A 24,807-nucleotide genomic window follows, 5' to 3' on the forward strand; every position below is an offset into this window, starting at 1 on the left:
AAAGTAGTTCTTCAAAGTTATTGACAGCAAGGTCCATAGACCTTGACTGAAAGTCGCTCAGAGTATTTAATGAGTATTTCACTTCATGATCTCACAATGTACCGACTCAAGCGAAATACTCTTAACTGGGCCATTCAAAGCGGAGTCAGACAAGAAATATCCAGAACTTTCGGAATCCTTAAAGCAAGAAATTTATTTCTTCCATAACCAGTTCAATGGCGCATCTATTGAAGTGCCGGAAGTTTGAAGAAGTTCCCACAGGCTGAACGCTCGACGAGACTTCTTTTGGTCTCTTCAGCAAATTCATGTGAGGCTGAACGTCTTACTGCACTTGACCTTCAAGACATAGCTAATAAATTTGTAAACAAATTGCCAGACACACGGCAAATATTTGTGCAATTTCTAATGAACCTATGTTGTTTGGCTGTATCCAGAAATAAGCTTTATCAATTGCAAAAATTCTTTAATCCTCTAAGGGGTGCCCACAAGTGAATTGTCTCCATGCATCTCCATCCTCCACCACTACTTCTCTTCTCATCCAACTATTGTTCGCAAAATTTTTATTTTATACATTCAATTCATTTAGTATTTTCTCTTGCTTTTTTCACTATTGCTGTCACAAGTAGTATATTTTCATTCTTGTTATTCACTTATCTACTTCCTCTTTTGCTATCATCCCTTACTTTAGATATTAAAACCCACAGTGGAGTAAAAGGCTTATGTTACAGGACACTAATATTTTAGACTCAATGGAGTCCTATAAATCTTATAATATACTGCACCATAAAATAGTAAGGTAATCTTTATCCTCATTACTTATACTGTAAAAGTTGTAATATTAAATACTGACCAGTCTCTACAGAGTTGAGTGGAACTGTATATTGAGGATGTTACTGAAGACTTGTACCATATTTTAGCCAATCTGTAAATTGTGGACTTATAAACTTGACTGACTGATATTGATAAATCAGTGACCATTTTCCCTTAATATCATCCGTACATTTATATGGCGTTAAAATACAATAACAAATCATGTTCATTTCTTAAAGAGAGAAAGATAGAAAAGAAAAGCTGCATAGGCTCGCTTTGCTCGCCAATACTGACCGTATAATTTTCAGAAAGTCCTCCCAACTTTTTAGAGATTAGATGATGACCCTGCTTGACAGATATGAGCATAATGGATATGCTGAGTTGACATATAGTTCTGTCAATACCTCATTGCCATAATGATAACAGGAACCCGTTTTAGAATTGTCACGGATGTGAATATTAACATTCAAACCAGCAAAGTTCAGACACTTTCCCTTATTTAGATTTTTTTTTTACATCATACTGATTTTTCTGAATAAATTACAGATACATACAAACATAACTAAGTTGGATTGTTAATGGCGATCTTCTTCGAAATGGGGAATGAGTGCCTTTGTCAAAATTTATCCGATGCATTATGATACTGAAGCAAATAGATTCTAATTTTTAATTCACCATTAGAAGTTGAATCACGTGCTAATATTTGTAACACCAAGAGCCCCAGATGGCACTATAAGCCGACTTGATCTTGTGACTGCATGGTGTTGATATGCTACGCTGCGTTGGTTTAGTTAGTTCGTACCAGAATGCACTGCATGTTCTCTCTCCGTATTGCCCCACTCAACTCCAGAACATTCTAGAACGAAGAGAAAATGTCCGCGTACTTCGGATCTGCACATGGGCAAAAGAATGGAAGTTTTCTTTAGTCGGAACATCAGCTTGTTTTGTCAACTAAGGCGACCAGCAAATCTGAGTTTGCAAAATACGTCAAAAGGAGTAACGTGTATAATATATATATATATATAATCTATATATATATATATATATATCTATATATATATTATATATACTATATAATTAATTATATATATATAACACCTACTGCACAACAGTAAACACATTCAGAGAATTTCAGGCACATGAATGTACGCAAAGCTACAGCCTTTGCAGTAGAGAGCGTCTTTTAAGCAGCGATGAATAATTCATAAATGACCAAAGTTCCTTCAGTGCCTAACGTTGTTCCCAGAAACCGTTCGAATATCAAGAACATCACTGGACGTCTACAGAATGTGAAATTTCTGCCGAGCGCGGTCTAACCTTGACAAGAGTCGCTTTGCGGTCATTCACATATGTTGCCAAATTTGCGTTTATTTTCAATTTATGTTTTAACTAGGATTTTATAGATTTTTTTATCATTTATTTATTTTTTTTATATTTTTTTTTACTGAACCAGGCTTGATAGTTTGGTGGTCATGTGGTTGAACTAAACTGCAGGCAGACGGAATTTGCCTTACTAGATTTCATCAATTATTTGAAAATTTAACCAAACCAAATGTTAATGTTTTATGAATATCTTACTTAACTAACTTACTTCAAAATAAGAAAATGGGAATTTTAGATTTCACCCATTCCACTTAAAAAAGAAAGAAAGAAAGAAAAAAAGCCTACACGTTCAAGGTCTGAGATCGTTGAATTATTAAGACTGTGTTGAATGACCTGGGTAAATCACATAAACATTCACTTTGTCTATTCTAGATGTAAACCAGTGAATGGAATGGAATATAAAATTTAGACCAAACTGTCAAGCACTGGGACCTATGAGGTCACTCAGTGTTGAAGAGTTAATTGAGAGTAAAAGCTTGTAACAGGAGGAATTCCACCCTCGCAGTTGCACTAAGAAACAATTGTTAGGAGAGGGTGGAAAGTAAGATGGAAAAAATTGAACATGAACGGAGGGACAGTAAAAGAAATGAAAGGGGTTGCAGCTAGGCGCCGAAGGGACGCTGCAAAGAAACTTACAGTGCACCGAATGAGGTGCATTGACAGCACCAGTGAATCAGGACATAATCAAGCGAGGAATCTGAATGACTGAACTGATCCCAGACACACGACAATATGTTAGGCAAATACCGTACGGTCATATTTGCTTAACAAATTACGTACTTCCGCGCCCGGGTTCTTGACACCAGAAGAAAACCGGATTATAACAATGTATTTAATAATTTCAATAGAATATCTAGCAAAAATTAGCCTTATAACGAAAACACTAACTGAATATTAAGCACAGTTTTATTTACAAATATTTCTCGTTGCAAGATCTAGCAGTTCTTTAAATCAGAGCACGTCCCTGTTATCCAGTGCAGACAAGAGTTAGTTGAAATACGGTGAACTAATTGTGACATACGAAATGCTTCTGCAGCTCTGAAAATCGTGGTGATTTATCTTCAACAACGATGAAAATTAGACAACATTGCCCACGTCAGTACACCTCACGGGGTGCATTGTAGGCATTACTAAAGTTCTTTGCCCGTGTCCACCCCATATTCTTTGGAAGCTTGAATTTGAACAAGGATCATCTTCTGAATATGTATAATAATAATACCAATTTCTAAAACTCCAAGCCTATCTTTGCTTTTTGCTGTTAATGACATGTATTTATCAATATGATAATGGAGCAGTTGGACATCAAAATCTTACGTCCATCTCCTTGACACTAACGTCACAAGGACATACATTTTGGTCCTTGAGCTGATACTAAGTTTAATGGCATAAACTCCCATGTAGATAAGGGTAATGGAAAGGGGAACTGATTCTTACTAGACAGTCATGAAGTCCAGCTCTTCCTACGGATTCTCTTGAGTTAAAAATGTCAAAATTTTGAAAATATCATTCACTATCCATTTTTTAGCTTTGTTACTGGAGGACATTGTAGACAAGTAAAATATAGTACCCTTTCTCCGGGATATAAATGATATCTCTGCTGACCAACTTGTTGAGGTACCCAATATCAACTGCATTTGTGTAACCTTAAATAAGTCGTTGACGGTTGGGACTACTGCAGACACGAGGTGAATTAATTTACCTATGCCTAATGGAGGTGTAAATGATGGTTTATTCAAAATGGGAGAGGTATCCTGTATAGCTATTTAAGCAATGGTTCATATCGGTTACCTTAACATAAAAAAGTTAAGTGAACCAACATTACTGCATTGCTGTTGGGGTTTTTGTTCCAAATCTAAGATTCTGCTTGGCATTTAACAAGGTGAGTGGTGAATCCTGGGTGAAGCTTTTGTGGCAACTGCAACATGATAAATTTAGTAGATCTGTTTACTAAAAGACCGTAGACAAAGGTGTCAAGTCCAGTGGTATTATTTCTATGAATCAAAATATTTTGCCATCACAGGGCAATTCCTTCACGAACTACCATATCTAAATGTGACATTAGATCCTAGATAGAAACAGGCTCACTTGACAATTAAGAAGTCATTGTGGAAATGTATCTAATGATTAGGTGAAGTAGTTATCTCATATAGGCAGCCTAGGTTGTAGTTCTGCCCAAGCTTACAGGAAGATCTTAACTATACTAGGTAACATCATGCCATATCGCATCAATTTTAGCCCAGTCTTTTGTATATAGTCTTAGAAGCCGTTTATTCCTAAACGATTCTGATCGGGATCTAGGCAAGGCATAATATGCTAATTAATCCTTGGTCTGGATTTCCTTCGTTTATGAGAGAATGCTGAATATTGGTTAAAGTAATGAAGGTCTTCTTGAGGTTCCTTACCTTGAAGTTGCTCTCGGTGGCCAGTATCACCTGAAAAGAATGACACGTGATGGTCTCGTGCAGTCTCGAGATTCTTTAAAACTGAGTTGTCCAATTACGTGCGGTGGGACAACACTCCATCACTCCTCATTTTACCAGCAATTATGTTACTGAAACCAAACACCATCAGGCTTTTACACTTCTTCCAACTTATACTGGAATGATATGAATGAAAATCCCTATCAATACAAAATAACAGTTCCATAAACAGATATGTATGCAGGTTTAAGTTTATATAAATACCAACCACCTGGAAACACCGAATGGTCTATTATCAGCTTCAGCTCTCACACCTCTTCAACCTTTGCAATTTGGTTTTTTTATGGGATTATAATCACATTTTGTAAAGAGCCTAGTATTCCACAAGATCCACCACTTGTAAAATTGACCTTTCGCCTGGAGACGACTGACAGATTCTATAAATATGCTAGGACCAAGAACAAGTCTGCACTTCTCAAGATTTTTTGTCCTGCTAAGACAGAACAACTGCAGATCTCAAACCTTTCTGTGGGTGCATCAGAAGCACTTAAGATATCAGCTCATCCTGACTGAAAGGAAATAACTGGCTGTACCTCAGCAATGAACCACTATGCATATAACAGCATACTTCAAGAGTTCTATGGAGAACTGTGCACCCTTTAATAGCAAACGATATGCATTTTCATTCTTAGCTTTATGAAATACAAGTTACCTGGATGTTCACGCATATCTTATGAACGACAATAAGTTTGGGTTTATTTTTTGCTTTTATTTTCATTTCAACAACTGTGAAAGCAAAAAGAGGAACGCCAAGTCAATATATCCAAACAAATGAATCCAAAATTCTTGGAAGGGATAAAAATGATATATTACACAAGTCATGGATTAACCTACAACTAAAGTGCATATATTTTTTGTGATGATTATATTACATAGAGTTTTACTGTATAATAGTTCACAATCAGTCTTAAGTACACAAGACTATTGATCGTTGGGAACAGGTGAAAACTGTCTATCCTATGTTGACGTCTGCATGTGATATTTCTCATGGAGTATAATATCTTTCTTCATCTTCTCCATGAGGCGAATAGACATCCTCTCCCTCTCCGTCTGCTGACAGTGCTCACACCAGTCCCTGACCAGAATGTAGGCTGGTCCCTGGAAAGCGCTGCCCCCGAACTTCACGTTGACATTGTACTTATAAGCTCTTTCGTGGATTCTGATGTGACCATCGAGGAGAATGTACCCGAGGCACGACCAGAACAAGCTATAGAAACACATTGAAAAGAAGTAAATGACGAAATGTGCGAGGTATATTGCCAAACTAACCAGCGTCTGAGAAAGGAACTGGCTGAGGTAGCTCTGGAAAGTGGCGGCTAGGGTTTTCTCTCTCTCGCGGGTATTGTTTTGGAAACCTTTGTTCAGCACAGAGGTACCGTGAATAAATTCCTCCCAGATATTAATGATCTGGGCTTCTTGTGATAAACTGGGTTCCTCGTTACTCTTTGCCTCTGTCCGGAAGTACTCTTCAGGCACTCGAAACAACGGCCGCTCATCGTAACTTTTCAAATAAGTAAACAGAACAGGATTGATGTCAGCATGCCTCAATGGCTGACAGCGATGAACACGTTTCCTCTGATGCAAATGAACGTTAATTTTTGTCATGTTTTCCTGTATCCTCAGTCTCTGGGAGTAAGTCTGTTCTCTGAATAGTGGACAGCCCCGGAAATAATAATTGCCGACGCAGTGCGATTCGCAACGAAATTGGGCGGGAAAAGTTTTCGGACGCCTCCTCAAGACGCACATCTCGCGGGTGACTATCTCTCCATTCTCTCCATCTCTCTGTAATGGGTCTCCAGATTCTTCTGTATTTGGACAGAACCTTTCACAGCGATGACGATCCATTCCTCACTTCGTAAAATTCAGTAGGACTTAAAACTGCTTTTCTGCAATTTGATATAGTAAAGTACTCTTCACAAATCTGAAAGAATGGAACAGAAAGGTTCTTTATTAGGCACAAGAATCGAATGTTTTCTCTCAACAGACTGCAATGTAATACTTTATTGCTGGTACAATACTAGCGTGACTGAATTCAATTACATCAATTAAGCATAAATACATTATTCTCAGGGCAGGGACCTATGCTTATGAACACCATTTTGTACGTGACGATTGTGCAGAATAAAGGTGATAAAATAAGGGTTATATGATGTCTGGGGACGAGATGGTGGAAGTGGCACCCTTAAAGTAAATTAGGAAATCAGCAGGATGGTTCTTAGTTTCAAGAAACTGCAGCAATACTAAGTAGAATACTGTATTTCATTAGGGTTTGTAGTTTTTTGAAGCCAGGGAATCTTAAGATTGCCCTTGTGCTTGTTGGTGTATGGTATGGTTCCCCGGCACCAGAACTGAATTTGAAGTTATAGCTAAGACATCTTATTGTTTTCCTTCCGACCACTTTAGCCCTGAAGCCACCATAGCAAAGTACAGGCGAATAAAGATTATCAATGAAATCAAAAGGCCAAACAGGTTCAAAATGATTATTTCTGTTAGTACCAGCCAGCGGTACAACGCCTGAGGTCTGTATCTTATAAACAGAGCTGCATTTACTATATTCCACAGCTACTACTGTTATTACTAATTATTATCAAGGCTTTTCAAATCAGTGTGACGCACAAGGTTTCTGAGATTCCACCACTCTTGTCCATCCTGTCACAACTCCCAATGCTGTAAAGTTCCCTTTCTGAAAAATGCAGTAGTCCACTTCTAATGACTGTTTCATTATGGTTTGAAGAAATCAGCAATTCATTTCTTACAGATATAGCTGCTGCTATGGCTTCTGTTTGTGCATACTACTCCTGCTATCAGTCACTGCAGCGTACTAACGGCTGTTTAGTCTTTCAGCAATGTATTAGGTGACTCTTGGCGTTTTCGTTTACATTCAGTTATATGTACACGCTTAGATGCTACACAAAAACTCACAAACTTACAATAATTGATGCTCGAACCGAATTTACACAAACCCTTCAAAAATATTCGCTAATTACAAGGTATTGTGAATGTACCTACTTGTGTACACAAACACGTCGAAAGATTTTGCAAAACAGATATTCATATACTATATCAACATACATACGTTTGTATATGCGCTTTCAAAATAGAACGTGCTAGAGCCTCAAAATATGCTAAGGAGCAAGTTTATTTTTGCTTTGATACTCGTATCTCGTTATCATGATAATTATTTTTAAGCCGTCCATTAAATGGAATATGCATGACTTTTCCGGGGGAAAATGTGGCTTTTCTATTCAAGAAAAAATCCCTAACATTAAAAATTCGGAACGAATCTTTTTTACACATTCAACACAGTTTACAGGATTATGGTAATTTTAATGATTTCGTAACACTGGAAAAATTGAATAGACTGAGAAGTTCGAAGTCAGGTAAAATACAACCGTTAGTTGGTCAGGAATATTACCGTGCATAAATTTAGCCTCTATTCCCTAATTGCAAAATCTAGGGCGGTAGGAACTTACGAATAACGGAGTAATGCGCTGAGAAGCGGAAGCAACCGCAAAATCAAAATAACTATGAATATACTGAAACTTGTGATAAAGACAGCTCATATCATAGTACTAAATTAATCAATCTCTCTCTCTCTCTCTCTCTCTCTCTAATATATATATATATATATATATATATATATATATATATATGGATGTGTTTTTACGTTTCATGGAACCACCGTTGTTATTCAGCAACGGGACCAACGGCTGTACGTGACTTCCGAAACCACGTCGAGAGTGAACTTCTATCACCAGAAATAAACATTTCTCACTCCTCAATGGAATGCCCGAGAATCGAACTAGCGGCCACCGAGGTGGCACGCCAACACCATACCGACGACGTCACTGATACTGATATATATATATATATATATATATATATATATATATATATATATATATATATATATATCACAGCAAAGTTGCAACACAACCTCACGCATTTCTCAGTCAGTTACACATAACATCCCAACACACTTTAATGCACTCTAAGGAGATTCACACACACATATGTGTAAGCGCCTCAGTGGTGTGACGGTATGGTGCTGGTGTGCCACCTCGGTGGCCGCGAGTTCGATTCTCTAGGATCATGATCCCATGCTGGCATAAAGCCACTTCAATCAACTCAACGCTGATACTCTGGGCTAGTTTCTTGCGCGAGTGACCCTCGCTTTGCGTGTGGTCTATAGTGGTTATAAGTCTATGTCTTCTAGAACTTTTGGGTTTTGTTTAATTGAAAGTGGTTTTATAAAGTTTACTCTTGATTGAGAGACAATTTCACATTATGTCTTCCTACTAAACTAATTACATTTATTCAAGTAAATCTCTCTCCTCTGACATCCTCTCTCTCTCTTGCACAAGGCTTTATCTCTCTCTTGCACAATTTCTCTCTCTCTCTTGCACAAGTCTCTCTCTCTCTCTTGCACAAGTCTCTCTCTCTCTCTCCCTCTCTTGCACAAGTCTCTATCCTTCTCTCATTCTCTTGAACAAGTCTCTCTCTCTCTCTCTCTTTTGCACAAGTCTCTCTCCTCCTCTCTCTTGAACAAGTCTCTCTCTCTCTTTCAGAAGTCTATATATATATATATATATATATATATATATATATATATATAATATATATATATATATATATATATATATATTATATATATATATATATATATATATATATATATATATATATATATATATATATATATATATATATATATATATATATATATATATATATATATATATATGAGAGAGAGAGAGAGACTGCTATAGCCAAGTGAAATAAGATTATATTAAAATGTAATACATTATTATTCGGTCAGTGTTTTCTTATAAAGGGTTTAAAATAAATTTGAATTTTTAACACAAGATTCTTTGAGAATTTGGCGCAAACTTAAGGGATGCTTAGATCCCTTGGAGTATGTCTGTGGTTTGAGTATATGGTAATAGTTTAAAGGGTCGTGTAAGGATTATGTGACTTAGATATCATTTAAGCAAACGACTGAAAGAAGGTTAATGCTGTATTGAATTTGACAATGGAGGAATAACCTAATAAAATATAAAATTTTCTAATTTCATATGGATTAAAAGTAAATTATTCACCATGAAATCTCAATTTTCGAGGTAATTTCTACACCTCATGATTTCCAAATAACCTATATCTTTGTTAATTATAGATACTTTAATTCATAAATTTCAAAATATCAATTTCATGTTTGCCAAAGAATCACTAATATTTGTGAAAACAATAAATTTTGTTTCTAGCAATTAACAGTTTACTATTAAAGATTTTACAGTATAGCAAACAACTACGCCATAATTTCTACAGAACCGAAATAAATAATAAGTGTATACCAACACTCGTCTCAGAACCGCTATCAATGCAAACTCACGTCGGTTAAATCTCAACAAAATGCGATCATAGAGTTGCTGGGTTTTCTTTTTCGCTTGAATTATGACTTTTCTTTCTTCACATGTTTTCATTTATTCATTGCTTTCATGCTTTTACATCTGGTGCAATTTAAGGGGGCATTACTCTGTTTACTTACGCAAGTTGAGTTGAATATAGAATTTAGGCCAAAGGCCAAGCACTTGGACCTATAAGGTCATTCAGCGCTGAAATGGAAACTTACAGTAAAAATGTCTGAAAGGTGTAACAGGAGGAAAACCTCAAAGCAGTTGCACTATGAATCAAATGTTAGGAGAGAGAATATCATAGGAGGTACAGTACAAGGAACGAAAGTGGTTGCAGCTAGGGGTCGAAGGCACGCTGCACAGAACCTTAAGTAATGCCTACAGTGCCCCGCATGAGGTCCACTGACGACATTACCCTCATACTTAGGGGTGTTTACGCAAGAGACATGACGACGTCACACGAAGTGTTCCTTAAAAGTGATGTTTCTCTCACTCTTGTTATAGAAAGGCAGTCTAGCTACGAATTGGTTATATAGAAGTCAGAATACACTACTGATATGATGCAATTAGTGAGAACAGCCTAAGGAAGTGTGGCGAAATCGGAATAGATTAAAATAAATCATATTTATGATATTAAAACTCATTTACACAGTTGGCAATTACTGATGTTGATAAACAGCAAGCATACTATACTCTGTTTTTTTTTTCATCTGTCCATCCGCCTGTGGTGTTTTTGTATAGTAACACTGTGTCCCGGGCTTCAGATAGTTACGCTATGTGTAAGTTTTAGGTAAATAAAAGGATATCTGGGTGTACATTTGCAACTGAAAAGTGTTTTAATAATTTACTGTATGCGAAGTACACCGTTAATATTCGAAATAGGGTATTATTATAATCGTTGAATGAAACTATCTAAAGCCCGGGACGCAGTGTTACCATACAAAAACACCACAGGCGGATGGACAGATGAAAAAAAACAGAGTATAGTAATATCATTCAACTGTAATAGTTCGGTGGGTCACGTTTCAAATATCTCCCTTTTTTCTTGGTGACATTGTATGCATAGACAAGATTCAAAGGAGTGAACAAATAATTGATTAAAAGGCAGAATTAACCAACTGAATAAGCACTTTGGGTGACCGATGATTCAAAAGTTGAATTTCACAATAAACCACAGCACTACTAAAAGATATTGGTAACATCAGCAAAATAGTAACTGTAATGCCTAAATTCATTGACAATTAATTTTACAACAGATCCATCCAGAGGAAAAAAAACTGTCAAAACATGTCATGTTTATTCTGGCAGACAAATGCCATTATCCTCTATATAAATAAAAATTCAGAGGAATTTCACGGGTGAAGGAAAAAATAAAATTATATAACAAGGCTCATCACGACCAAATCCAAACTGTGTCAAATTGCTAAGATTTGCCGCAAGATCCTTCACGCTTGAAATTTTACGATGACTAGGTGTTAACCTCTCCCATCAAACCTTCTCTTTTATAATAATAATGAAAGGTAAATAAATAGAGCCCCTTTTACTGTGGACGTTGATTGCCTACAACCATACCATATGCTTCTGGACACGTGACAAGGTCGTCCAAAGGAGCATTACGACTGCCATCAGTAAGACGCTGAGAACTTCGGTTGTCACGGTAAATCCGGTTGGGATCGATTTCTGTCCAAGAAATATTTCTATACGTGATCACCGATCCCTTTGAAGGCGGCACAAGATCCGCTACGTAAATTAAAGGTACTGTTTAGTGTCCTCTCTCTCTCTCTCTCTCTCTATCCAAACTGTACGATCGCAAGTAAGGACACTAAAATATAAGTCTTGCGACACCGAGACCTCTAATAAATAGAGATGGTTATGAATGTTTAAATGATAATAAAAGACCCCAACAGTAACTAACGAAATGGCTTGACTGTAATGAATTTTGAAAACACAACCGATAATAAAATCAGCGGAGAGAAAAGTAAAGGATATTTAAAAGTGGTGAACTCTATTACTTAGCAATAATTTTTGTGGTTCGTGTAAAAGTGACATGACATGTAAGCTCATGTGAGTGCAACGTGAGCTTCCATGAAATCTGTATGCATACATAAGTTTTTATATAAGTAAAGAAATACATAAATTCATAAGTTTATAAGTAAGAAATACATACATACATACGTACATTTATAAGTAGGAAATACATACATACATAAGAAATACATGCATACATTTATAAATTAGAAATACATACATACATAGAAAGAAATACATACATACGTAAGTTCGAAATTTACATGACCGAACTGTGATGGGTCTTGCAACAATAAATCGTATACTTCCTCCAGGTGGCTACTTCTTCAATGGATGGAAGGCAATAGTTTTATTCATGATCAGGCACTCAGGAGTATGTACTAATATGATATTCATTCACTCACACTCGAAAGCGATCACATGCCAAAAGGTAAAAGGCATTTTATGCCTGGACATGTACGTGTCATAAGGATTATATGACGGCAATACCTTTCTGATACTCCATCAAAATTCAACGTGCCCAGTGGAGGTGTTCATGTTATTTGTTCGGACTTTTTTTTTTATTATTATTATGGTCGATGGATTGATATATTTATGAAATTTAGGCTGTCAAGCCAAGCACTGGGGCACTTTCAGCCAGTCAGCGCTTCAGACTGTGCAAAGGAGTTGGACAGCTTGGAGAGCAAGACACAGAAATGCAGAAAACCAAAGAGATGAAGTACAAGAATCTGAAGATGGAGCTGGGAAGCAACCCCATACTGCAATAAGAAGTAATACTTACAGAGTTTGTATAGCAATTTCGAAGAAAGAAGGTAGTCACTCGTTGGTTATGTGCTCGCCTACCGATTCGATAGTCGCGAGTTCGATTTTCCATTTTGCCAACGTGGAATCAGAGAAATTTATTTCTGGCGATTAGAAATTCATTTCACGATATAATGTGGTTCGGATCCCACAATAAGCTGTAGGTCCCGAACATCTAATCCTTCAGGCCAGCTCAGTGGTCTTGTTAAACTAAGACAGTACACTGAAGAAAGGAGGTGGCAAAGGAGATAATGTAAAAAACGGTAGCAGCTACGAGCCGATGGGACGTTGCAAGCACCCTTTAGTGATGTCTACAGCGCACCGCGTGAGGCGCACTGTCGACACTAACCATTTACGGGGTGTATGGTCGATTAGTTGTCGGGTTTGGGGCTTCATTGTGACCAAATATTTACGGGACACAGACAGCTAGAAAACCGACTGATTTACAGTATGTCATATATCGGCGTTACACAGAAAATACAGGGTGTCCATAATGTCCCCGTACCATTACAAGTATTTATTGCTTGTAATGGCACTGGGATTTGTTGGACACCCTGTACCGCTCTGGTGTAACATGACCCCGAAGATGGTACGAAATGCCACCGTTCAATACTGAAGCTGGTAATGAATGTGATCTGAAAGCCAACGCACGCAAGGACATGAAAATATTTCCGATGAAGATGACAGCGCATAAATACTCCAAGTTTTAATTAAATGAACGAAGAATGTTGTAGGAGAAAGACCCGGTAAGCTCATAACAACGAAAAACTTGTCTACGGAAGAGACGGTCTTTTGGCAACTTGTGAATGGATTGGAGAAACCTCCTCACAAGATTAAAAAGTTACTGACACTGAAGGTCAAGAGAATGTAAAATTAGGGAACTTCATCAGAAATACAACGAAAATTGCCCCTTTATAGACTATCGTTGAAGTACAGCTACATTTTCCCACCCCGGTGCTGGTTAACAGTTAGAGGGTTTGTAACAACTGGCGTAGCGCATCAGTGGCGTGGTCGGTTTGTTCTTGGCCTGCCACCTCGGTGGCCGCGAGTTCAATTCTCTGGCATTCCATTGAGGGGTGAGAGATGTGTATTTCTGGTGATAGAAGTTCACTCTCGACGTGGTTGGGAAGTCACGTAAAGCCGTTATTCCCATTGCTAAATAATCACTGGTTCCATGCAACGTTAAAACACCATACAAACAAACAACTGTCGTCAAGCGTCAAATATCAGCGATGGTTCCATCCTACGAGTATATGAATACTCTCTTTCACACCAGATTACACTGATTTCAAGCAATTATTGATTACTTTGAAGCGGAATGTATTAAAACTCATCTTAACAAAATTACCTCAGGAGATGAAACATAGAAAAAAATATTACCATCATGTTAGCGCTTAGAAAATAAATAGCTCGAGTCCATAAAACAAGTGGCTTTTTTGGGGGGAAATTTTCAACTATAAATAACACTTAACGCAAATAGATAACTTAAGACTCCCCGTGCGACAGGCAGCCATTTTCCAAATCATTTCTGATCAATCACTGGAGGTCAAATGCAGCCTGTACCCTTCTTACCTGGAGTCTTTGACTTGCTTGAGGCTTACTAAGTTTAATCTCTCTCTCTCTCTTTCTCCTTCGTCCACTAAAACAGTGAACATTGTAAACATACATACGTGTCGCCACTTCCTCATAAATACATCACTATAAGACTCTGCTGATCTAAAGACAGTGGAGAGAAATATAAAAAAGAATTAGTCCATTATATTGGACTTAATCATTCGTTTCAACTCTAAGAAATGTCTTTCTCATTAGCCTATCTGGAGTTCTATCGTCTACCTCTATACATACACATATACATATCTATATATACACATATACATATATATACGTATAATATATATATATATATTTCTTTATTCCTCTGAGAAAATGTAAATGACTATTATATTGATTCTTATTCCTGTTGAAAACACGCACAGACACACACACACACACACACACACACACACACACACACACACACACACATATATATATATATATATATATATATATATATATATATATATATATATATATGTGTGTGTGTGTGTGTGTGTGTGTGTGTGTGTGTGTGTGTGTGTGTTTTCAACAGGAATAAGAATTAAAATAATAGCCATTTACATTTTCTCAGAGGAATAAAGAAAAAAACTATTTATACGCGTATATATATATATATATATATATATATATATATATATATATATATATATATATATGTATATATATAGTAAAGTATATATATATATATACTTTACATTGTCCCTCTAGGACTAAAGAGAAAAACATTCCCGGTTGCTCACACGGTCACACAAACCAACAACTGATGTTACTCCGCAAATGGTCATTTTAATTATTTGAATGAATACTCCCAATATGGGTACACGGTTATACGTCTGGAAACAATGTGCTCTTTATTTTGTTTTTGTGCCGCCAAATCCGTTTTGAAACGAAAATTAAAGCTTCACTGACTATATATTTTTTTTGGGGGGAAAATCAGTTTTGATTTCTTCTTCCTACTATACTATTACGAGTACTTCCTAAATAGCATCGTAATCTTTGGAAGCTTGAATTTCAAGTCAGTGACCCCTGTGGGCTTCTTCCATACGAATAGGGTTTATCTTCTGAATAATAATAATAATATTATGGAAAGATATTGCTTCATCAGCTGCATTTTACTTGATGCAGCAATATCTTTTAATAATACTTGTTTTGACAGAGGGTCTCCTTCCAGAATAATAATAATAATAATAATAATAATAATAATAATAATAATAATAATAATAGATACCCTAATCCAGACTGTAAGGATTGTATCTGGGGACATCAGGATGGAGTTTGGAATAGAAAAATGCGCCTTAGTCAACATACAAAAAGGCAAAGTAACGAGAACTGAAGGGATAAAGCTACCAGATGGGAGCAACATCAAACACATAGATGAGACAGGATACAAATACCTGGGAATAATGGAAGGAGGAGATATAAAACACCAAGAGATGAAGGACACGATCAGGAAAGAATATATGCAGAGACTCAAGGCGATACTTAAGTCAAAACTCAACGCCGGAAATATGATAAAAGCCATAAACACATGGGCAGTGCCAGTAATCAGATACAGCGCAGGAATAGTCGAATGGACAAAGGCAGAACTCCGCAGCATAGATCAGAAAACCAGGAAACATATGACAATACACAAAGCACTACACCCAAGAGCAAATACGGACAGACTATACATAACACGAAAGGAAGGAGGGAGAGGACTACTAAGTATAGAGGACTGCGTTAACATCGAAAACAGAGCACTGGGGCAATATCTAAAAACCAGTGAAGACGAGTGGCTAAAGAGTGCATGGGAAGAAGGACTAATAAAAGTAGACGAAGACCCAGAAATATACAGAGACAGGAGAGAGACAGAAAGAACAGAGGACTGGCACAACAAACCAATGCACGGACAATACATGAGACAGACTAAAGAACTAGCCAGCGATGACAATTGGCAATGGCTACAGAGGGGAGAGCTAAAGAAGGAAACTGAAGGAATGATAACAGCGGCACAAGATCAGGCCCTAAGAACCAGATATGTTCATCTCTCCCATATGTAGGAAGTGCAATACGAAAAATGAAACCATAAACCACATAGCAAGTGAATGCCCGGCACTTGCACAGAACCAGTACAAAAAGAGGCATGATTCAGTGGCAAAAGCCCTCCACTGGAGCCTGTGCAAGAAACATCAGCTACCTTGCAGTAATAAGTGGTACGAGCACCAACCTGAGGGAGTGATAGAAAACGATCAGGCAAAGATCCTCTGGGACTATGGTATCAGAACGGATAGGGTGATACGTGCAAACAGACCAGACGTGACGTTGATTGACAAAGTCAAGAAGAAGTATCACTCATTGATGTCGCAATACCATGGGACACCAGAGTTGAAGAGAAAGAGGAGGGAAAAAATGGATAAGTATCAAGATCTGAAAATAGAAATAAGAAGGATATGGGATATGCCAGTGGAAATCGTACCCATAATCATAGGAGCACTAGGCACGATCCCAAGATCCCTGAAAAGGAATCTAGAAAAACTAGAGGCCTGAAGTAGCTCCAGGTCTCATGCAGAAGAGTGTGATCCTAGAAACGGCACACATAGTAAGAAGAGTGATGGACTCCTAAGGAGGCAGGATGCAACCCGGAACCCCACACTATAAATACCACCCAGTCGAATTGGAGGACTGTGATAGAGCAAAAAAAAAAAAAAAAAAAAAAAAAAAAAAAAAAAAAAAAAAATAATAATAATAATAATAATAATAATAAAACATAGTAAGAAACGTGATGAACTCCTAAAAGGAGGCAGGGTGCAACCTGGAACCCCACACTATAAATACCAATCAGTCGAATTGGAGGACTATGATAGAAAAAAAAAATAATGATAATAATATATCGCATTATATTGCTCCCAAGTGTGATCGTTTTCTGTTCCTTTCGCCGGAGGACCAACGTTTACATCAGAGATAACCCGAGAAATTATATTCCACAATGCCTCATCAAGACCCTGCGTTGGCATAAGGCCAGCTTTGCCTAGCGACAACGCTACAACACCGAGAATAGTAGTCTAATCATGATCGGGACAGGAAAGCACAAGATGAATAGCTTGCTAAGGCAAACTATGTAATATGATCGACGAAAAATCAGCGTCTATATAATCTCACTGAAATGATCTGGTAATTAAAACGTGTTAATAGCAAATTGAATTAATAAAATGTCACTGAGGCAACGACTTGTATAAATTAGGAATCAAGTTAGTGATTTGTCATCGCATCTACCAATTTGTGTTTAAAACAACAAACTGCATAAGAAAGATGGAGATGTTGTGATTGGCTTTTCAGACAGCTTAGAATAATACTGGCGAACTTCAAATTCCTGTAAAGCTTTTCTGTGACAACCATTAACTTATTGTCTCCTTTACATTTTGCAAGTAGGAATTTATGAAGTTTTCCTTAGAAAGATGACTTCTTAAACAGAACTTTTAGAACTCGGTTACGAATATTGTATTATACAATACATACGATATAAAGAACTGAACACATTTGCTGTATAATTATTTCCCAAAAATGATGATAAAGTCCTAAAAGAGTAAGATATAAAGAAATGAACTTCCCTTCATTTAAAATCAGACAACAATTCCTACTAAAGAAAGTAGGGAACAAAACCTTTGCTTTGACTTAACCGTGATAAAAAGATGGTTAGTATACTTACTCATCCTAATAAAAATAGAAATAAAGTATATGGCTTCCTACACAAGGATTCAGGAGGAGACAACTGGTCGCGTCAATGTGATCGCTGTAACTGACGCTTTTGGAGAAACGAAATCGTCTTGAACATCCTTTGAGTTGCCTATGCAAATTAACTCATAAAAAAATAATGCGAAATAACTATTATGATTCGAATTTGAATGACACACGGTATACCATAATTTAAAATGTCACCGCTTATCATCATAACAATGAAATATAAAGATATGAAGTGAATATACACACTTTTCGTTTTGAAGAGGCTAATGGTAACTAGGAGATCGCTAAGCTCAAATGTGCCTGTCACTGGTGACTGGGTGTCGCAAATAACATCAGGCTCCAGAATCCTGTCACGAGGTTGTGACACACAAGTGTCGAGTGTTGCGTCTCGTTTCGCTACGTAGCGAGAAAATGATTTTATAACCACGCTCATTGATATTATTCAACTTAAAAACACCGTATTTTTCGAAGAGACGTAATGCGAATCAAACAGTTTGGTTTTAATAATTTGAAAGTAGCCAAATATTGTACAGGTCCTGCAGGAATAATGTTTAGCTATATCAGCCAGTTATGAATTGTTTATGAGGTGTTAGGTATAGCACCACAGCTATATATATATATATATATATATATATATATATATATATATATATATATAATACACACATATATATATATATATATAAATATATAATATGTATATATATATATATATATATATATATATATATATATAGTATATATATATATTTACATATATATATATTTTCACGTAATTTAAATGTTATTATTCTATCTCCCTCAATTCAAATTTATTTAGTGTCAAGTGGCAAGTTTCTGTCTATTCCACTTTGACCAGTGAAATTCGAAGTGCATAAATGAAATTGTCAACGCTGCGTCAGGGACGTTCCCAGATTTGCTGTTATCTACTGAATAAATGCAATGATTAAATAATAGATAGATAAATTGATTAATAAAAGCGTGTAAGAGCATACCTTTACGACAGGGAACAACGCATCCTAGGCTACGGGAGGCCATGGTGTAGTTGTGGGGGGTGGGGGGGTAGGGCGGTTTACAACTCAAAAGCTTGAGAATTGATTCAGTGGTCTTCCCCAGCTAAAGCAACTGAATAAAAAGCCTAAGATTACCTTAGGCCAAAAATACCGGCAGAGATATCTTAGTAAGGGGAAGAAGACACAGTTCCAAATAATCTTATTATACATGTTTACGTATCTAAAGTTTATGGATTAAAATCTAAAAAAAATATATATATATTTTACAAACTATTTACACTCACTGTTATCAGATTATATTTTTGTCTATATGACTTATTTATCAATTGTCGGAAAGAGTTTTGTAGCTGAAGAACAACTTATTCCAAGGAGAGAGAGAGAGTGAGAGAGAGGAGAAGAGAGATAGAGAGAGAGAGAGAGAGAGAAGAGAGGAGAAGAGAGAGATAGAGAGAGAGAGAGAGAGAGAGATTTTAAATTCCCCAGCTTGTAAATTGAATAACGGCATTGATTTGAATCATGAATATTAATGAATACTTCTTCACAACTATACGAAACGAACATTTTCTTTTATTGTCGTGAGAAAAAAAAGATTATTTCATTGCTTTCTAATATACTCCCAAGCAATGAAAGTTTTACTTTTATTTTCATTTATATATATATATATATATATATATATATATATATATATATATACATACATACATACACACACATATATATATAGATATATATATATATATATATATATATATATGTATATATATATTTTTTTTTTTTTTTTTTTTTACATCCGATGCATGGTCATTAACGAAAAGCAATTTCTTCCAGATGATCAGTTATCTGACATACAATATATTGTTTTTTAATTATTATTAACAATATCTAGACAATCGTATACATTTCTTAGTGCAGAAAATTACTTGTAAAGGTCAGTCACCGTATAAGATTTTTAGTGCAGAAAATTACTTGTAAAAGTCAGTCACCGACTTACCGTTCTAATGTATCAGGCTCCCTTCAAATATGGAGAGAGTACGTTTTCTGTAAATCATACAGAGTAATAAGAAAATAAGCATTAGAGAGGTAAAATATAGTATATTCTTATTTCATTTGGATTCAGTTCTGTTATGCCTTATCCTAAGATAACGAAGAATAAACAAATAGAACTAATGAATTAAAGCAGAGCCATCCAATTTCAGAGAAGCAGACTACATAGGCCGTAGCCGAGTCATGGGGGGGGGGGGGGGGGATGTGTGGGAGGTTAAACAGCTGAAAGCTCCACTTTTGCTTTTGCAGGGTGGGTGTTGTTGAGAGATTTAACAGCTGAAAGGTCCACTTTCATAGTCCTAATCGTCAAATTATCTTGATGTTTTTCTCGCACTTTTCAGCAACTATGGAAAATGTGTTATTGATTTCATTTTTTGCTTGCTACAGACAAGATTTTATATCAATTGTTGAAAATACGCCCTCGGCAACTTCCCCTCCATTACGGTCTCCTCTCTCCCACCCCGACTCTAGGATATGCACCTCGATCAAACGGATATTATCGTGAAGCTAAAAAAGAAAGAAATAAAAAAAAAACCTTGATTGATCAGTATTTGATAACTACATAAATAAATATAGTACTCTTATCTCATTCCTTATTTAACCCATTTTTCTATTTAGTTTTATTATTTGATATTGTTAGAACAGGTTTGCTCATTATGATTAAGTGTTCGTAATTTTTTTGGTGCCTTTCTCTCATCAGATCAGTGGGTTCCCCCTATGTGTATGACAATTAATGTCTTCGGCTATACAGTACTACATAGAACTTGGTAGTTACCAATATACTTACCATACATAAAGGTTCAAATCTGGCAGAAAACGACGCCCACCCCCTTCCCTAATAGGCCCGAAGACGGGTCAGTTGTAGGTCACCTGCACCGCTACCCCGCTAGAATAAAGACATAAAAAGGACTACCTTACCTATACATATCAAACCAAAGTATCAAGAATCCAGAAACTCATGGCTTGTTCTTCATTCTCCAAGAATTAGGGAAGAAGAAGTACCGACATAGATGTTCCCGAGTCATTGATGGTTGCGCAAAACTGTGACCACTATGTTTCCTATATTTCTGGGCAGGTTAAGCCTTACTACTATGGGTTTCAGAGACAGTGCAAGCACGTTTTTTGGCAATAACTCTGTAACGAATACTCGTATCAGAACGAGATTTTGCTATAGTGTATTACACCCAGTGCCGTAATTTATAAGGGTATCGTGAATCACTAATTGTAAAGAATAAAGACACTTGTCCCTGTACCAAGAGGCAAAAACTCCACCACCACCCCTGTCCTTTTTCCTTTCCTCACCTTCCCTTCTCTCTGTCTGAAAGTTGCTTCAGTTTAAATTTATTTTGTATGATTTTTCTGTCTATCTATCTATCTAATAATATACATTGTTGTATACATCTAACGATTCACTTGGTTGTTACCTGCCAGTTGGCTGATTTATTTATGCACTGATCCGCTCATCTCTCTCTCTCTCTCTCTCTCTCTCTCTCTCTCTCTCTCTCTCTCTCTCTCTCTCTCTCTCTCTCTCTCTCTCTCTCTCTCTGTGGTAGCGGTACCCACTGTAAATGGTTATTACAGTGAGAGACACCTGAATGTATGGTGGAGCAGTAAAACGATAGACTATGATTTATGATAAAGCGACTGTTATATGTGCATCGGTATAATCAAGGATTTAACTCTAATGAATGTCCGGTAAAAAGGCTCAATTTTTATTTGTAACACATAGTAAATATAACCAGTTACCTACTCAAACCAATCTGAAGGCAATTGGCGGCTTTTTCATGGCTAAAAAAGTTGAAAAGTTGCGTGACAAACGAATTTCTGCAACCGTGCCGACAGTTACGTTCCGTAGTGGCCATATCTTCTTCACCTTCGTAATACAAGTACTATATTGCTGATACCCGAGTCCTCATGAGGATTACGTAGAAGGTAACCAACCACAAGTATAACAGTCGCTTTACCATAAATCATAGTGTATATCGTTTTTACTACTTCACCATACATTCAGATATCTCTCACTCTAATAACCATTTATCTCTCACTCTAATAACCATTTACAGTAGGTACCACTACCAGAGAGAGAGAGAGAGAGAGAGAGAGAGAGAGAGAGAGAGAGAGAGAGAGAGAGAGAGATATGAGCGGATCAGTGCATAATAAATCAGTCAACTGGCAGGTAACAACCAAGTGAATCGTACAAAATATTTTTAAAGTAAATTTGAGAGAGAGAGAGAGAGAGAGAGAGAGAGAGAGAGAGAGAGAGAGAGAGAGAGAGAGAGAGAGAGGTGAGCTGATCAATGCATAAATAAATCAAGTCAACTGGCAGCTAACAACCGACTGGATCGTTAGATATATACAACAATGTATATTGTTAGATAGATAGATAGAAAAATCATACAAAATAAGTTTAAACTGAAGCAACTTTCAGAGAGAGAGAGAGAGAGAGAGAAGGGAAGGTGAGGAAAGGAATGACGGGGGTGGCGGTGGAGGTGGGGGGAGAGGGTAGGTGGAGCGTTTTACTGTTGTGTTCGTATCCATTTCTGGCTAATGGAGTTTTTGCCTCTTGGTACAGGGACAAGTGTCTTTATTCTTTACAATTAGTGATTCACGATACCCTTAAAAATTACGGCACTGGGTGTAATACACTATAGCAAAATCTCGTTCTGATACGAGTGTTCGTTACAGAGTTATTGCCAAAAAACGTGCTTGCACTGTCTCTGAAACCATAGTAGTTTAGCCTACGTTATTATTATTACTATTATTATTATTATTATTATTATTATTATTATTATTATTAATTATTATTATTATTATTATTATAGGCTCAGTGGAGAGAAAATTGAAGTCTCAAAAAGAAAAGAAAAATTACAGAATACAAAACACCCCCGATAACGGAACCCCGTGCCGGAGTAAAATATAATGGCGAGCGAAATAAGTGAGGTCGCTAAAAGACCAAATAAAAGTTTAACCAGGACATGGTCTAGGATTTACCAGGTCACCAGCAGAGCTGGAGTAGCAGTCGCCATGGTACTCACGAAGCTGGAAAGGATCTTGTTTGAGATTTTTAAGAATCTCATCAAGGATATCCAACGAGAGATTGGTGGGACCATCGTGAGGGTTGACGCTAAGCGGTAGATTTTGAACCTGGCAATTTTGACGGAAATGTAGAAAAGCACAAGACAGTTAACTCACGCAGCCAGATTCCCACTTCAACTTAGCACCTGTTTAAAGGTTTTTATGGACTAATAGCTGCTTATATCACCAAAAGATACTATTTACAGTCATCTAAAGTATATTAGACAATAGTCGAACGTTGTTTAAACATTCTTGAGAAGTTCGTTAAGCGAATTACACATCTGAAGGTATTGGCACAGAGCTACCAGCAGTAGCAAATCAGCATTTGCCAAGTTATCTGCCTTCTTTTAGCCAGATTTTTTTGCAGTTTCTCTTTTGTATTTTCTTTCTCTTAACCAAGAATCTAATATTTGCTTAGTAACAGTCCTGGCTGGCAATATTCCCGTTAAGGAATTAAACCAAGACCCGGTGCCTTACAAGGGCTGTGTTCTCGAGTTTGAAAATATGTTAGTTAGTATCCTATAGTAGATTCACATCAACCATGCATCTGATGTCTAGGCCAGTACCTTACTACGCTCTTGATTGGCCGTTGATAAGCCAATCACAGGGCTGGAAACTCTCAGTCTCTCGAGGGAGTTCACATAGGCAGGATGTATATTCCACCTTTCCTGAGGGATACTTATCAACAGCCAATCAGGAGCGTCGTAAGGGACTGGCCTAGACATCAGATGCATGGTTGATGTGAATCTGCTATAGTTCAAGTGACTGATGTTTGCTTTGTGTTCATGAAGACGAGTTAGAATAACGGATGTTGAACAAAAAAAAATCTACCTCCTTTATTTTAACTTAGCTTCATGACCACAAAGCATACTGCAGTCACTGGGTCTGGGATAACTAACCACCACCTTTTCAATTTTCAAACTTAGTTACACAGCCCCGGCGAGGCACCGAGTATTGTCTAATTGCGTATTGAGAGCTCTTGCCAGCGTGGGCTGTCAGGAAGCAAATATTAGATTCTTGATGATCCCTTGAAGTGTCTTCGAGGCTTGGTAAGTATTACACCCTGGGATTGGGATCGACTTCGGTTCGTCTTAAATTGTATTGCCAATGACTTAACTGGTGAATGTACCCTTTTCCTCCCTTTTCCGCTTTTTTTCTTTTTTTTTTTTTTTCTTTACTAATTATAGCCGCTACAGCGGGAGTAATATTACGCCCTCTATAATCGCAAATTTCAGACGACACCATGAAGTAATGACTTTAAGCGTCCATGACTGGCTGTTGGCATTATGTCTCACCCCTATTAGGCCTACCCAAATCAATAAGCATATGTCTTGAGCATCACGTTGTTTATCAATTGTCTGTTCTACTGAAAATTGTTAAATTTCAGTATGTTTGTGATGTTAACCTCATTCATTAATCTCATTCATTCTTCCGTATATCATC

At 36.9% G+C, this 24,807-nt stretch overlaps 1 protein-coding gene across 3 annotated transcripts in view; it reads right to left on the bottom strand.

Moving 5' to 3' along the window:
• Positions 1–5,371: 5,371 nt before the first annotated feature.
• The window catches only part of LOC135198419 (uncharacterized), a 422,470-nt gene continuing 403,034 nt past the window's right edge, over positions 5,372–24,807 (bottom strand). Inside the window, exons 1-2 of one of the 3 annotated variants that reach the window (XM_064225952.1) lie at positions 12,894–13,478; positions 5,372–6,594 (exon numbers count right to left, since the gene is read on the bottom strand). In XM_064225952.1, the coding sequence (XP_064082022.1) occupies positions 5,631–6,518 (888 nt within the window). In that variant the 5' untranslated portion in view covers positions 6,519–6,594; positions 12,894–13,478 and the 3' untranslated portion in view covers positions 5,372–5,630. Of the gene's footprint in view, positions 6,595–12,893; positions 13,479–18,197; positions 18,282–24,807 lie in introns of those variants that run through there. The other 2 variants (XM_064225951.1, XM_064225953.1) reach the window with 2 other exon arrangements.

This window comes from Macrobrachium nipponense, chromosome 22 (genome assembly GCF_015104395.2).
Source record: "Macrobrachium nipponense isolate FS-2020 chromosome 22, ASM1510439v2, whole genome shotgun sequence".
NCBI lineage: Eukaryota > Metazoa > Arthropoda > Malacostraca > Decapoda > Palaemonidae > Macrobrachium > Macrobrachium nipponense.